The sequence below is a fragment of the Cygnus atratus genome, chromosome 9 (genome assembly GCF_013377495.2).
Source record: "Cygnus atratus isolate AKBS03 ecotype Queensland, Australia chromosome 9, CAtr_DNAZoo_HiC_assembly, whole genome shotgun sequence".
In the NCBI taxonomy this organism is placed as follows: Eukaryota; Metazoa; Chordata; class Aves; order Anseriformes; family Anatidae; genus Cygnus; species Cygnus atratus.
Window position 1 is genome coordinate 26,124,899 of NC_066370.1, and position 16,427 is coordinate 26,141,325.

At 40.3% G+C, this 16,427-nt stretch overlaps 1 protein-coding gene across 1 annotated transcript in view; it reads right to left on the reverse strand.

Annotated features, from left to right (window-relative positions):
* The window catches only part of MED12L (mediator complex subunit 12L), a 140,809-nt gene that overhangs the window by 24,728 nt on the left and 99,654 nt on the right, over nt 1-16,427 (reverse strand). The window contains exons 20-31 of the mRNA XM_050712497.1: nt 16,209-16,340; nt 14,871-15,098; nt 12,653-12,794; nt 11,685-11,805; nt 10,858-10,959; nt 8,804-8,917; nt 5,390-5,589; nt 4,632-4,820; nt 3,605-3,679; nt 3,292-3,482; nt 2,806-2,967; nt 166-277 (exon numbers count right to left, since the gene is read on the reverse strand). Coding sequence (XP_050568454.1) covers nt 166-277; nt 2,806-2,967; nt 3,292-3,482; nt 3,605-3,679; nt 4,632-4,820; nt 5,390-5,589; nt 8,804-8,917; nt 10,858-10,959; nt 11,685-11,805; nt 12,653-12,794; nt 14,871-15,098; nt 16,209-16,340 — 1,768 coding nt within the window. The remainder of the gene's footprint in view (nt 1-165; nt 278-2,805; nt 2,968-3,291; nt 3,483-3,604; nt 3,680-4,631; nt 4,821-5,389; nt 5,590-8,803; nt 8,918-10,857; nt 10,960-11,684; nt 11,806-12,652; nt 12,795-14,870; nt 15,099-16,208; nt 16,341-16,427) is intronic.

The window sequence follows — 16,427 nt, forward strand, 5'->3', positions numbered from 1 at the left end:
ATTACTCTCATAAATTGATAAAACACTTCCCATTCTTCTTCCTTGGACTGTTCCTTTTGCTAGGCCATGCACTATAATTTTCCTGGTCTGAAACTGTCCTATAAACATAAAACTGATGACACAAACATCCAGTGAAGGGTGCTTATGGTTATGTGCTTGTTTTACCTGATTAACTTGATTCTGCAGTGATGTTAGAAGCCCTTCCCGTTGCTCATCCTGCCCCTTAAGGCAAGTAAGTACCAAAGAAAGGAAAGGTTGCTGACTCAAAAGAGACATGCTTTAAGAGAAGCAAACACAGAAGTCAGTTAGTAACATTATTTTAATACCCCCCCCAATCTTCACCACCTTCCTTGTTTTGTCTGTTTTTTCCCTCTGGAAGTGGCATTGCCTGCATCTATGTCTGTTTCTGTTTTAGTAAATTAAAGCCTCACATGACAAATTAAAAGAACATGCACATAAATAGGAAGAGCACCAGCCAGTATAAATGCACACATTATGCATGTCATTACTGAGAACCCACCTAGCTCAAGGCATCGAATGACCAAGAATTACATGGACACTTGAAGGCCTGACTCAGGAACAGAACATGTTATTTGAAGACTACTTTCATTAAACAGAGATATAATTGTAGTGGAGACTACAGCTAAGGAGCAGCTAAAGTTTCTAATCCATGTTAGTGGTCTGAAGTGAGTCCCAAGGTTCCCCTACAAGCACTGATTAGAATGTAAGCCACCTAAAATTCCACTTAAATTTTAACATGGGTTTAGTGTATGTAAATTGAGGTGCAGCTTTAGATGTTTTTAGGCAACTTTGTAAGGGCTTTCAGAATACATACATACATACATATAGTAATGGGTATCCATTATGAACATAAAATTCAGACATACTGAAAGAAACAGAGACAAATCTGGAACTACGACATGTAAAGTAGAAGAGAAGTCAAAAATGTCAGCAAAGGTATTTGAGTAACAGTTCATGCAATGATTTTTACAGTTTTAGGCATGTAAGCTCCTAGAAAATTACATGCATCCTTGAACACAATAGAGACGTATCCATGCATACACACATACATTTATTGTAAGTTTTCATTTCAGCAGTTATTTTCATTTGGCATTTAACTTGACTTCAGCGATTTATGTGACAACCAGTATAAAGGAATGGCAAAATCTCTAGGTTCCATAAAACAAGCAAATTAGAAAGTCTGCATTTATGGAAGTCAAGTTAAACAGGTTTTTTTGTTTGTTTGTTTGTTTGTTTTGTTTTCATATTTTAGGAACACCATGGTAGGAACACGTGTTCATTTACTCATTCATTTCCATAAGAAAAATTTACAACTTGCAAGACAACTATTATCACAATTGTTATCCTTGCTACACAAAGTGGAGTTTGAAAAAAGATACTACAGATACGCTGTATAAGATTTTGTCACTAACAGAGTAGTAAAGTTTGTTTTTGATTGAGATTGAAAGGTTTCAAAAAGCCCCTGGTGAAGTCATTTATTGTTGGAACTATAACAACGTTGTAAATGCTTTCACTTCTGTGCATGGGACCTGTCATGGAGGAAGGGCTCAACAGTTTCTACAACATTTTATTCATATTTTGAAAGGATTCCTGTTTTAGGTTTTCTAGACATGATCTCTCCCATACAAAAAGAAGGCAGAGAGAGGTTCCATACTCCCTTTTACTGATGCAAAGAAAACAGGCAAATTGCAAGAGAGCCAGTGAATAACAGAAGAGTGCTGAAATACCCGGAAATACCTAGCAAAGAGATCAGTAAAGCAAGATGTCATTTTTGTCTATCAGAAGCTTCTTAAAGAAAGGGCACAAATGAACTAGGAGGGTCCAACATGACACAGAGTAACAGGCATATGGCAATTATCAGGGAAAGAAAAAAAAATAATAAATCTTTTAACCCTACGGGTAAAATAAGCTAGTTGGAAGAGGCTGAAAAATAGCAGATTTAAAAGGTTCCACAGAATTTAATGACAACCATAAGTCAAAAATCAATACACGCAACACAGATTTACATGAGTACTATAAAGTGGTAATGCCCAATTATTGGTCCCTTGTTCAGGGAAAATATACAGCATGAAAAACATCGAGGATGAATAACAATGCTCACTAATAACACAAGAACAATAAACTTGTAGTGGTATCATATGTAACAGTCAAAAACCATGAGCCTTTAGGAACTGATTTGCTTTCTCTAACCAGTGTACTTTGGGAGAGCTTTCCAAGAAGAAAGATGGTCAGCATTTGAAGCTAAGAGGCTTTGTTGTGTAGAGTGTTTAACATAATTTACATCATAACTAGAACAAAGTAAAAACAAATAATAAACACTGTACAAGAATATTTTACTAAAGGAAAAATCAATAACTATTAAATCATTAAAATTCTCATTGGTTTGGAAAGTTAGAGATGAACTTCAAGCTCTACTACTCCCCACAGGAATTAAGTGGCATCTTAGGACAGTTATGATATCTTACTGGCAAGGAGGTGGCCTACCGCCATAGAAGGGAAGACACAACAAGCCCTCTGATTGTCCTTTTTAATTTCCAACATTACGCAACAGCAAGCTGCAGAATAGCCACTGGAAGACATGTTACAAAGCTTTCACATTTTGTCTTCTGAAACCAATGGCATTTTTCAGACTAAATGAAACCTGAAACCTGTCTCAGTTTGATAACTTATTGCTCCAAAGAAGTGAGCCAGTGAGGTCTTGTGAAGCAAAAACCCAGTGCCCAATATACCCCTCCTTCAAAAATACCTTCCAGCTCTGTTTACAGAGATCTCCCAAGGTCATACCTCTTTTGCTTCTGTCTATCTCTTTCCTTCTTAGAAGATGACCCCAAATGTTGTCCTTTCTCCAGCTCCTCTCCCGCAGCTTTCAAGACCCTACCTTGAACTGAGGTAGGCAGTTTTGCAATCAAGGGAGCCACCAGCCACACTCCTCGCCGCTCAGAAGAACTAGAAACAGAGCAAACGTATTTCAGCCAAAATATCCATGTAGTTTTGCAACCAGTACTAGCTGTTAAAAAACTGAACTGCTTTAATAAAGCAGTTGGCACAACACGTCTGGAGTAACTAGTGTGGACTCAACAATCATAATTTCTGGTTTCCAAAAATTCAAGAATACTGACTATATTTATTGTTAAACAAAAGTAAATAGAAGTAACCTTCAGGTAACTCATTTCTGCACATTCCTGCTTCAAGTGCAAAAAGTCTAGGCAATCTATGCACAATTAAGCATCACGTTGGCTAAAATAATTAAAAAGGTGCTACAGAAAATACCTTAGGAATGTCTTTTTACCATTCTGTCTTGTATTACTTGTGTCAGCATTTCCAACAGAGTTTGGATTGAAGAGGCCTATACCAGAGTTAGAAGAGTTATTGTTTAGATCAGCGGATTGCTGAAACACCTCTATTGTCGCCTTTGCAATATTATCCAACAAGCTGTTCATTTCAGCCACAGACCCAGAACCCTACAGTAAAACATAAGCAAACTAGCACATTCATGGTATGTTTGCTCATGGACTACGTTAAAATTTAACATTCTTATCTAAATATTTAATGCAAAAAAGTAAGTTTGAAAACAAATACTCACAGACTCCTTCATGCACTGCTTGATCATTAGTTGCAGCTCCAGCCAAGACTGACGGAGAGTCCATTGGTCTAAATTCTGTGAAAGAATTAACATTACAAATACAGGTGTCAACACTTCAAAGGTCTGAGGGGAAAAAATATCTCATAATTGAATGTATTATATGCAAAAGCCTTCTTATAAGCAGATCATCACAATCACTACTCTTTTTAATAATCTAATGACATTCCAGAACATCAGACCTGTTCAAGAAACTACGTTAATGGTCCAACATTACTCAGTAACTGTGCAACTTTTCTGAATAAAAATCCTGCTCTCTGCAAAACATGAGTTTAGTCAAATACAAATACAGAAAATGTACTTAGTTTTTTCTTTAACAATTATATTTAACCATGGCATTGCCATCCAAATAGACACGTTTGTATTTAGTACAAGGCCACCTAGACATGATCAAAGTAAACCCAGCAGCTAAAGTGATTGTTTTGCAGAACACCAACCAATTTTTGTCCTGGTCTGGCTATTGCTGACTTGACACAGTTGAGATTTCACAGAAAATCCATTTTGTAAGTTTGAGGAATGAAATAGTCCTATAGTTGAATTTGAAGAAATGATCAATTTAGGACCATGTGGATTGCATTTGAGCCTTTTCCACAGAGCAGGAGTGTCTTTCAAGCCACTGCTGTCACAGAGTCCTACTGAGACAGTATGCATCTCCACCTAAACATCCCCAAAAGCAGCTCCCTTTTCAGCAGCTCCCTAATGGCTGACAATGATAAACAGTAACAATGAGCATGCAGCACACTTGTTTCCTCCAGAACAGTGAAATCAGAGGTAGAGGCACCAGAATTCTGCAAGATGTTTACAGCAAAGACTAGAGATCCTGAGCACTTATAATGTTTCAAGAAGAATCTAATGCTTGATTGCACCAGAAATTGCAAATCAACATCACTTTGTGCTGCTGCTGAATGACAAGTTACGAGTTAGTACCTCACAGGTGGTTTTTGCACCTTCTTTTTCTCCACTGCATTACCTGAAGTATGCGTTTGATGTACTGCCTCTGAGGGTTGTCCCCCTCAGTGCATTCTTTAATACCATGAGGATAGCAGATAAGTTGAAGAAGTTTCTGTGCTTGTTTGTTTGAAAGAACAGGATCCAAAATAAGATCTTTGTCTGTGCATAGCCTCTCAGGTTCTTTTAAACAGTGTTCTCCAACCCATTCCTGTAAGTAACCAGACAACAGATTCAGAAGATAGTTTCAATGTTCAAATATTAACTTTTGTTAAGCTAAGCAGAAAAGTGATTTTCTACATGCAAAACTTAAAGGAAAATATGGTTTATCTGAGATTAGAAATGTCATCTGTCATTCAGTACCACCTGAAAGTATGACTGTTAACTGTTTTCAAAAATGAATTTCTTCCAAGCTTTGAAGAACTTCTATATTTTGAAAGCAACTTTGTAATAAAACAAAGACTACTGTAAAAGCACTTTGAACAGACAGCTGATGGAGTGGTCCTACTGTCTTCTCAAAGTGCTTGAGAGTCAGGTAGGAAAAATACCTCAGATCTGATAGAGCATAGGGAGATGCTAACAACTAACTTAAGCCATTTTTTCCCCCACTAACATACTACTCAGTCTATTAAATGTCTCTGCTCCAAAACAGGAAACCCAAAGAGAACTCAAATATTTAAATATTTCAGCATTCATTTTATACCAAAATACGTTATCCTTTTCAAATAAAATACCATTGATTCTCTAAATGAAGACAGAAGAGTAGTTTTTACAAATTACCTGCTGGCAAATAGTTCTTAGCACATATCTAGCATACTCGCTTAAACTAGCAGTTTCTATGGAAACAGCTTTTCCGCATGATTTCAGTGTGTGAGAGGAACCCCACATTTCATCCTCATTGAGGTCTTCTAATAAGCCTCTCATAGTGAAGTCCTCGCTCTTCAAGGGGTTGACACTGTTGCTGCCAATCTCGGCATCACCTGCACAGCAGAAGCACAGAAGTACAGAGTGACTCTAGACAGGGACATCTGCACAGGCACAGGCTAGCAGAGGAATAAAACAGGAGTGAAGCATTTGCTTTCAAAAAGAAAAAAAAGGTAGCAATAAGTTTTAGTGATCTGAAAATCACTATGGCCAAAGTATTGTCCGTTTGCTTCATTTTGCATAGTATCTTTTCGATGGATATTTCAGAAGCAGAAAAAGATTTATACAGATCAAACACAACTAAAACCACCATGCTCCACAGGAAAGTGGAGCACCTGTGAGTGCACGGACTTGCTTTGGCAGATAAGGAAGTGTTGGGTTACTCATTGTTCTCAGATGTCTGATTTTTCCAAGTCTTCTCTCTTACTTTGATTTATTAACACTCCATAGATCAAGAGACAAGTCTCGACTGATGGTACCCTCAGTCATCTTACTATGAACTTCTCCACCAGAGGGATGGACCTTCATGGGAATGGAAAAGGGCAGCACATGGTGAGGGAGCCCGGGCAAACATGGGAGAGCTGATCCTCCCCACAAGGCATCAGCTCAGCTCTATGCCATCATCTGCCTGAAACAAGCAGGGGTGACCAATGGAGCAAGGAAAAGCAGTTAGGACATGACACAAAAAATCAGACCTGTAACAGTTTATGTTAAAACTGATGTTTAAGGCTTTGCAACCGTGGACAAGAAAGTAGATGCAACTACAGCATGTAGAAGTGGAGAAAATAGCCCAAACTACTGCACATAATAACACCCTAGAGCCTGCGAGGCCTTCCAGGAGCGTGCAGGTGAAGCAGGCTAATATAGCCAAATGTGTTCAGTCAGCACAAACTCCTGTGGATCATACCTGTTTGACCATATATGATAGTTACCCCCCAGAAAACCTCTCAGTTTACTATCAACTAACATGACATGACAAGGCGAAATGGTTTGTTTCAGTGCCACATTAAATATTTACTCTTTTAAACACACACTTCCACACCATGGCCTCTGGTTATACATTATGCTAGGATATATTCCTAAAATCGACAACTACCAGCAAAATATTAAAATAAGGAGACTGACAGCGTAAATATGCCTTTCAGGAGCTGTGGCCACATGCCTGATTGCCACACACTTACACAGAGTGCCCAAAACACCATGGTGCACCAGGTCCTCCTGTGCACTCGGTTTTCCCATCAATGTGTTCCCTGGTACTGCATTATCCCAGACAAAAAATGAGTTTTTAATAGAGGTACTGCTAATAAAAACAGTCAACACCTGCAAACCCACCCTAGTTTCTTAACTAGAGAATGACTCTTAGGTAAATGGCATACAATCCTTTTGTAACAAGACTGATCTCATATCTAACACCTTATCAAAACCAGAGTCCCAATGTGCTGTGACAAACCAGCCTGCAGGACGGGCTGTGACATTTCATCCCCATCCCTAGGTCAGCTCTGCACAACTGGACCCACCAGGCTCACCCAGCTCTCACCGCAGCAAGCATGCTGCTGCCCTGACCTCCCCTGACCGGCCCACTGCAGCACCAGGGATCAACTCCTTACAGAGGGGTGAGACAGATTAAGGAGTGCTGTCACTCCTGAGACAGAATATAAATCATTTTCTAATAGGCCAATAGCAAAAGAAAAAAATAGAACATATCGTGCGAAGTGAAAGCAGGTATTATCCTCCTATTCCCCCAAATCCAGGCAAATCCAAAAACCCGTGTACCACTGAACCAATGGCAGGTAGAGCAGACACATAAGCCCTGCAGAACCCAAAGAGCAGGACAGGCTCATTATGAGGGATATGGGAATTGGGCCGAAGGACAACATGTGTGAACAGACAGCAGCAGCAAAATGGCCACCCACAGCCACCCTGCACTCAAGCACCTCATTATCTTGTGTACCATATCAGGCAATCATATAAGGCCCAAAATCTGCACCTGTGATGGACACGTGGGAGGAAGCTGGCAGGCAAACAATACAACGAAGAGATCGATACCGAGGCACACATGAAGCTAACACCACCCCTGAACGCTTTGATAAAACTTGAAGACATTTATTACACCCTAGAGCAGTTACCTGCACAGCATCATCCTTCACTGTGGGTAGGGACTGTTGCAATTCTACGCTGATGAAGCTTCTTAGTTAGAAATCCGTGTTAGAAAAAACAGTTATCACTTATCTGTTGCTTTTTCTCAGCCTATCAAGTATAATTTTTAAACAATTAATGCAGGGTGCCAAAAAGGGACATCTTCCAAATATAATATTTTGAGTATAGGAGATGAGTTGCAGTGAAGACAAAAATAAGCTGTGTGTCCAGATCTTCCTTCTTATCACCCTGCACCAAGACCCTACTCAAACCATGTCCCTGTGTAGGGACAGCAAGGGAAACAGCAAGTGTTCACACTGCACAGTATTAGTGAAGAAAAATAGCAGATCTCAGCACTCTGAAAAGCAAGAGAACATAGATAATGGCCATAAACGTATTCCAAGCTCACTTTCAATCTATCAGTCCATCTCTGCTAGCTACTTCCTTAACTTCTTTCCCAATATAGTCACGTCGTTAAGGACTATGAGGTTTTTGAGAGTTCTGAGACACTGGCCAACAGAGAACATAACATTAGTACTCTAGCTGGAGGTATACCTCTGTTGGTATATGCACGTCTGGGAGATCTTGTTTGTTTAATTGGACATTTACTTAGCTCCAAAAATACACATCACCATAGCTCCCCACAGCTTTACCTGAACTTAAGCCAAATCAAAACTCTGAGACAGTTATTTGTTTGAATAAATAATATACTCCTTGTTCATGGAGAGTTGCTTAGTAGTGATTCTTTTTTAAGTTTCTCAATGACTGACAGACACAATTTGTGGAAAGCACAGAAAAAGGTGGGAAAAGTGATCTGAGACCTTATTTCCTCTATATACTTGAGCGTGACTTGCCTGAATTTGAAATGTACTGGGACTTGGTGGCAGGGGAGGTCAAAATGTGAAAAAGCCACATCTGCTTAAAGGTTCATCAGCTGGGGCTGACTCACCAGAGAAAAATGCTGTCTCTTGACCTGTGGGGGAAACACTACTCACATGCTACAGAAGCACACACAGCATCTACATTTTTCTTCTGTCACCGGCGCTTCTCTTTCCCAGTATACGTGAAGTAGCACTGTACAACTTTAACCCAAGCCCTAGAGCAAAAACATTACGCATGACTGCATAATCTTACCAAGCATCAAAATTGCTTTTAAGACTGCAAATACAGCTCCCACTTCTATACTGTTGTGAGCAGCAGCCAAGAGGTGACGATCACAAGAAGAACGAATTCCAGGAAATAATTTCCCTATGGAAAGAAGAGCAAATCTTGTGGAAAATGTTTATGCTTTACCATCTAAAATTTCCTTCGTACAAAATCCTTTTCATCCAAAACAGCTATAGAAGCACAATAACTGAATGAAGAATTGAATGTCATAACTGAAGCTGAAGACCAATGGGTAAGTCATTAAAATCAAGTGGGATACATGGTATTCCGGTTTTGGCTGAGATAGTTAGTTTTCTTCGTAGTAGCTTGCATGGTGCTATGTTTTGGATTTGAAATGAAAACAGTGGTGATAACAGTGATGTTTTTGTTGCTGCTGAGCAGTCCTTACAAAGTCAAGGCCTTTCTGTTTCTCACACTGCCCCACCAGCAAGGAGGCTGAGGATGCACAAGAAGTTGGTGGGGGGTGGACAGCCAGGGCACTGAGGGCATGTCAGAGTGATGGCATTTGTCTTCCGAAAAAAACATTATGCATGTTGAGCCTTGCTTTCTTGGAAATGGCTGAACATCTGCCTACCAATGGGAAGTAGTGAATGAATTCCTTGTTTTTACTTTGCTTGCATGTGCAGCTTTGGTTTTATGTATTAAACTGTCTTAATCTCAACCCACGAGTTTTCTCACTTCTGCATTTCCAATTCTCTACTCCCCTAGGGTGTAGAGAGTGAGCAGTTGAGTGGGGTTCAGCTGCCCACCAGGGTTAACCCATGCCACATTGTTGTGATGTATTAATATCAAATATTAAAATAAGCTATAATTACTTAAATAGAAAAAGGAGACTGTCATTTCACTATTTCTATATAAACAGCAAATTTAGCCACAATGAGACACTGAAGTGTATTTTGGTTTTGACTTCACAGATGTAGGAAATGACTTCCTTTACCTAGTTTTCATAACAAATGAGGCAAAATTAATTAATATAAATGCCTGTTGCACAGTTAAGCCTAATCCTACAGGTCAGAAGCATATTGCAAACGCCATCAGTGAATGCTTTTTCTGACTTCAAGGAGAAGATACACAGACTGAAAGATAGGGAGGGAGAAAGGAAAGACAAATCTACCACCTTTCTGACATGGTCAGCTGAGCCATACGCAATAGAAGTCTGCAACATAGTCACATCTTGTTTGATTTGTACTACCTGCTAGAGTTCCAACATGACTCTCCCTTTCCATTTAAATTAATTTCTATTTCTAGGGAAGCCTGGAGCCACGTAATGTATTTCGGTTGTTCAGACAGTATTCACAGCCTTTACTTATTTTGTTCAAACTTGTTAAGTGAGGTTCATTCATTTCTGTTGAATGAAGAATGTTGAAAAAGAAGCTACTATTGCTTTTAGATGGAAAAACTTGATGTCACATAAGAGTTTAAAATAATCGATTTCAGTTTATTTTTGCCATAGAAATAGTCTTGTCATCAAGTTTGCTGAAATGCTTAAAAGTCAACCATTGAAATAACACATGTTTTATTTCATTTTAACTGTCAGGTGCTTGTTCCTTGCCCTGTTCCTTCCTCTTTTGGTCTGTGGCAAAACCACCTAAGTCAGATCACAGAATATTCACATTTTAAAAAATTAAAAAAAAAAATACAAAAATTCCAAAAGGAAAGATACGTTAATGGATTTTGAGAACTGTTTTCCTCATGTTTCTTCTATTGGACTAGATGTTTTACTGTGCCTTACTTAAAATCACATATAATTTCAGTTTACACACAAGGCTACCAAACTGCATTATGTGTATCCCTATCAGTTTTTGTATCACTGCAGGATGACCCACATGCAGCATGGGCACAAAGGACATTTTTCAAACAGATAAGAATAGTATACATCACCTTTTAACTAGTGAAAAATCTGTGATTTTAAGCAGGCTGTAATTTCTAATTGCACCATGGATATTTTCACACATGAAATCTGAAGCCACTAAAAAACATCCAGATTCTGAAATGAAAGGACCATGCAGCAGGCAGCTTACCTGTTTCCTGTGGAAAGAGGCAGACCTGGGGTGTCCTGAAGAGGTGCAGGAGGAGCCGACAGGTCATCCTGGCCCCAGGCTCTGCATCTGGATCCCCGCAGGCTATGGAATATGGGACATGGACATTGGGCATCTACCCAGGACCTCACAAGTCACGCTGGCAGGCCTGGAAAGGTTCTAATTCACAGCCCCATTTTAAATGCAAATACAATAATTTCATCGACAGGAATCAGCATTTATGGCCTTCAGTCATTAAAAAAAAACACACAGAAAAGAATAGTATGATTTTTGTTAAGCAAGACACCTAATTAATGGCAGAAAAGAATACATGGCTAAACTGGCTTTTGATAGCCAGTGAAGTAAGAAAAACAAATCCAGGCAGAAAATGAAAAGAAATGTAATGTGGCCAACAAAGGGGACCATAGCCACTGTACTCCAGGGTAGGTGCAAAGATGGTGCCAGAGAGAAAATGTCAACATCAGGCATTGATGCCAGAAGGAAATGAGAGAGAAATGCCCACTGTGGGCTACAGAAGATACATAGAATGGGTGAGCTTCCAAAATGTTTCATAGCACAACCCAAGTAGATCTGGCAGACATTTGGTGATACTGCATAACAGAAGAGGACAGAGCATTGTCAACAACTCTGACAGCACTTGTCAACTGTGGGTTCTCTGATCTAACCTGGCATCACTCCTTTCGCAAACTGCGGGGACATACATGCTGTAATGTACAACAGGTGGTGTTTCACTACTTATTCAATAATTGGAAGCTCACTAAAAAGTCTGAAGTTTTTTGTTCTAAGTTTTTCTCTTGATACATTCTTACCAGCTGCAAGAAGAGAAGGCAGTGCAACGTGCTGAACTACATCCTCCAGAGAAAAGCACTGCCGGGCAATCAATATAGCAATGAAAGTGGCCAGGGAATCATGGAAAGACAGGTCACTCACCTGGAAAGAAAAACATTGCGATGCTTCACATGACAGTGCACACCTCGCTGCCATGATTATTAAAGAATTTATTAATTAGAATAAACAGTAAAATGTATACACATAAGCATGTCTCCACATTTTAGTGCATGACCAAAATTTTAATGACAAATAATGATAGCTTTGAACTTAATTTTAACACAGACCTATTTCAAATAGCACAAATTAATTCCAAAATAAAACCCACTCGTCTTATAAAAACCTGGGAAAATTTTATCACTCTATAAAAATTGATAACACCAACACTCATTCCTTAGCTTAAGGACAAAAATATGTCTCCAATGTACACAGCTGCAATCTGTTCCTAAACTACAGATCAATATATTGGATCAGATATTGAATAACGTTAGTCACCATAATCCTGCTGACTTAACAAGGCTATGGTAACTTGTATCAGGTGAGTAAAGAACAGCAAAATGTACCACAAACTCTACAATTTAAGAGTCAACACCAGACACAGGGTCTTTAAAATAAAGAGTTATTTACACATCCATCAGCACTTTAGAAAAAGTATGCTGACATCTACTCCTTTCCAAGAGCACCTCCAATATTCCATAACATTCCATAATAAAGTAAGAAAAAAATGCTGGTAAAGAGAAATCTCTAAGCATTGCCCAGATTTTACATTCATGCTGAAGATGTAGGAAAGAATAAAAATCAGTCAGGAATCTCATGAAATGCCTTGAAAACTAATGGACATAGGACTAACTCTGTGCCCAGCATTATGCACTGGAGACCTTACTATACCTCTAAGTGCACCCGAGGCAAATAAGTTTAACAGATACTTTAGAAGACAGTGTGGACTTACATCAACGCTGCAGAGCAGATCATTGAAACCCCACACATGATTTGAAGAGCAGCAAAGAGCTTTGACAACCCCTAGCCACTCTGAGCTCAGCACCGTGCAGCATGCCGTCAGCTCCGCACAAAGGTTTGCTATGTCATTAATCCTACGAGAGAAGAGAAAAACAAATACAGAAGCAAGATCTTTTGAATACAATTAATATTTAGGTCAAAGGAAATCGGTGTTTGACAGCAGAACCGGTGTTTCCGTACTTAAGGGGAGGGTAATGTCCAAAGGTGATTATGCTACTGGTACATGTAACCTAGTGCAATTCGGCTGCGGACAACTGCCGCACCTACAAACAACATGCAACTTGTAGCCCACAGCTTGCATTCACACACAGCAGCATGGGGCCTTTATTTTCTGTAAGCCCAACTCTGTACACCTTGCCCTGGTACTCGCTCCCCTGCCTGTGCTAAGCTGCCCAGGAGGAGGGACGGAGAGCCAAAGCCCCCGCCGCCCGCAGCCCCCCATGCAGATGGATGCCCGCCCTCCCTCCCTGTAAGGGCGCGCGGGGCTCCCCTCAGCACTGCCCTGCAGACAGCAGCTCTGTCCTCGCTCACGCTAAGGTGCCACCGGGCAGCGGTTGCGTGCGGTGCATGGCCCCAGCCCCCAGGGCAGCACACTGCGCCAGGCCAGTGCTGCTGCCTAGGGGGAAGGAGAGAGACAGGAAATCAAACGGCATGAATGGATTTCATTTGACCGACTGCATACTGTGCAGTGTGTGATTCACTGTGTGACTCAGAGTTGGGTAACATTTCAGAAAACAGAGCAGAGCTGACTCATCCCAGTGCAAGTTATTTTTTCCCTGTTCCACAGCGAAACTCGCTCAGCCACATTTGGATGTTGCTGGTCTACAGAATCGCTGCTTCTTGGCTGCTCTGCTCTCCAAAGATGCCCCTCACTTCCTGGATGGCTTCAGGCTGGGGAAGAGGAGAAGGGTACAGCAACAGCACACGCTTTGGGCAGAAGCCAATCAGGAAAAGAAAAAAAATCCCCATTTCCTCCGGTTTTGTGATCTGTCAGTAACCTTAACAAAGATGGTCAGCTACTGCTGCACCTAGGCCTAACTATCAAGACTAAGAATTCCTTACTAAAAATTGGAACATAATTAGAACAGAACAGCAAATACTGGTGATTTTCATGGTTTAAGAGGAATAAAAGTGCTGGAGGCAGGGATAAATGCTAGATCCAAATCGGTGCCCACTTCCACCTGCATCAGGGACTGCAGAACAAGAAACTAGGGCAAAAAGTTTCAACACTGTAATGCCGCATTTGCACAAGAAGATGGTCTATATACAGAGGAAGGAGGAAGCAATTGAGAAAAGAATGTATGAATTATGAAAGAAAACATACTGTCAGTGTAAACCTCAACACTGACGTTAGTAATTTTACTTCATGAGTTCTTCACTGTACTTCTTGTCAGTACTTTGAGATCGTCTAGAAAGATCTAACAGCCGTAAGATCCAAGAAGTGACACACAGGATCAGACAGAAGCTGCACTGTATGGTGACAAAAGTCAGCACCTGCTGGTGTCAGAACACAGCCACAGCAAGACAAAGCAGGAAAACCTGCTAAGTGCTGATCTCGTCCTAAACTTTAGTTGTTGGAGAACTGATGGAACCATGCACCATGAGGTCTAAACTACTCTTAAAATGTAACTGACAGTTGTTATAACCCCAGTAGCTTCTATTTAATAAAAGTTAATACTTTTTACAAAAGATTTTTTGACACATTACATATTACCCACAAAGATGAATTTCACTATGAAAAATTAAATTACAACATTTAACGATTTAAACATCAATTGCATCAGAAGAAGGAAGCAACCTACTGCAGAACCTTCCTTCATTTACAGGCATCTAATGGGTAAGCATTGTGCTGGGCCATCCTACCTGAAGCAGCACACCTACTGATACAAAAAGCTTACTGCTTGTCCTACAGTGAGTACTTCCTACTCGTTAATCCCTTTTGTTAAACTATGCAGATTGATTTAATGAATGAAAGTCAAGGGAAACTGACAAAATAAACTTTCAGCAATAACAAAGAGTAATGAATGAAAACAATTGCAACACAGACACAAAGAATTGCAACAAAGACACAAAGCAAACAGGCAAAAGGAAACCTCAGCTGTACCATGTAAAAATCCATACAGTTCCAATTCCAGAAGGGTTTGCCTTACCTTCCTGCATCTTGATGCCCCATACACACATTCATTAGTGCATTGCAGACAAAGCTGTAGCGGTTGGCTGCGTTATCACTCAGGATCTTGCCCAGCATTGAGTAGTTAATGCTATGAGCTGAAGGATTCTCGATAAAATCTAACATGAACTCTGGGTCCCACAGCAGATTGGAATTTGAAGGCTGAACATTGCTGTATATTGTTTGCTTCACCTTAGAACAGGCACTACTGAGGACCAAAAAAGAGAGAGTTGCCCAAAAAAAAGTATTTTGCACAAATATTATTGAACATACCATGTGGGATCAGAAAGTTCTAGTTTGATTACCATTCTGTACACAATCTCGTTTTTATAAGAAGCTTCTATGACATCTACTGCCATGGTGAGTGGCTGGATAAAGGAACACACATGCACTCCTTTTGTGCAGTAACTTCCCAGAACACCACAGGCCTTTCCAGTGAGCTATAATGGTGCTTCGTAACACTGCTCTCCCTCCTCATTTGTTATGACACAACGAACTGCAGTAGTGGTAAGCAGAATTAGTTACAGAAAAATGTAAAAACTTATCTAAATTACCCCCCCATATCTAGTAATAATGTGACGCAATTGACAACTTTTTGAAGGATGAGGTCAGTAAATAGAGAAAAGATACATAAAGGTCATGTTTTGGCGTTAAAAATTATGACAAAAGACCAAGAAATAATAAAGGCTAGCAATACCTATATGTTAATTTGCTTTCTTTGGTGGTGGTGGTGGTGGAAACATAGAAAAATACTATTAGAGAAGAACATAAATTTCACACACAAAATAGTCTACGGAGTGTTTGTCTCAAGTGTTAGATCTTATACCATGGCTGGGAACAGCATCCACACAGACAAAGTTCATTGGTTTTGTTATTTTCCATCCAATGTTGGAAGAATTTTGGTCAATCTGTTGCAGCATTATGGAAAACAAATCAGCCACATTAAAATCTGTGAAAGCGAAGGCAAGGGGAGGGTCCAAAGCTGTGTCACGGTTGCCTCAGCAGCTGACCCAATGCTGATGGTCCCCACTGCCCTTGCACCACACGTGCTCGCTGCACTGCTAACCACAGCACAGCGAGGAGGGCCCAGGCCATTGCTCCTCCACGGCAGGTACTGGCACAAACGCAAGGACTTCACAGGCTCAAGTCCATGTGCTGTGCTGCCGCACTTGGCACACGCAATAGGATTTCATCCATAAAGGTAAAGCAGCAAAGGCAACGGTGCATTTTCCATGGAAAGCAAACTGAACTGAAAACAGAGGAGTCTGCATCAGCCTACAGGTTAGGCAGTAATCAGAAAAATCACGTTTCCACCCACCTGAAGAGGTCTCCAAACTTGCTTCTCAGGTGACTACAGGATACATACAGGTCATAGAGGTAAGCTAAAATACACCTTTCTGGGGAGGAACATTCTGAGGGATTAACAACATGTTTGACCACCCCACACAACCTGCAAAGACAGAAACCATTCTGAGTTCATTCCAACACACCTTAGAAATGCATCTCATACTGTTACATATTGTATAAACCCCACCAG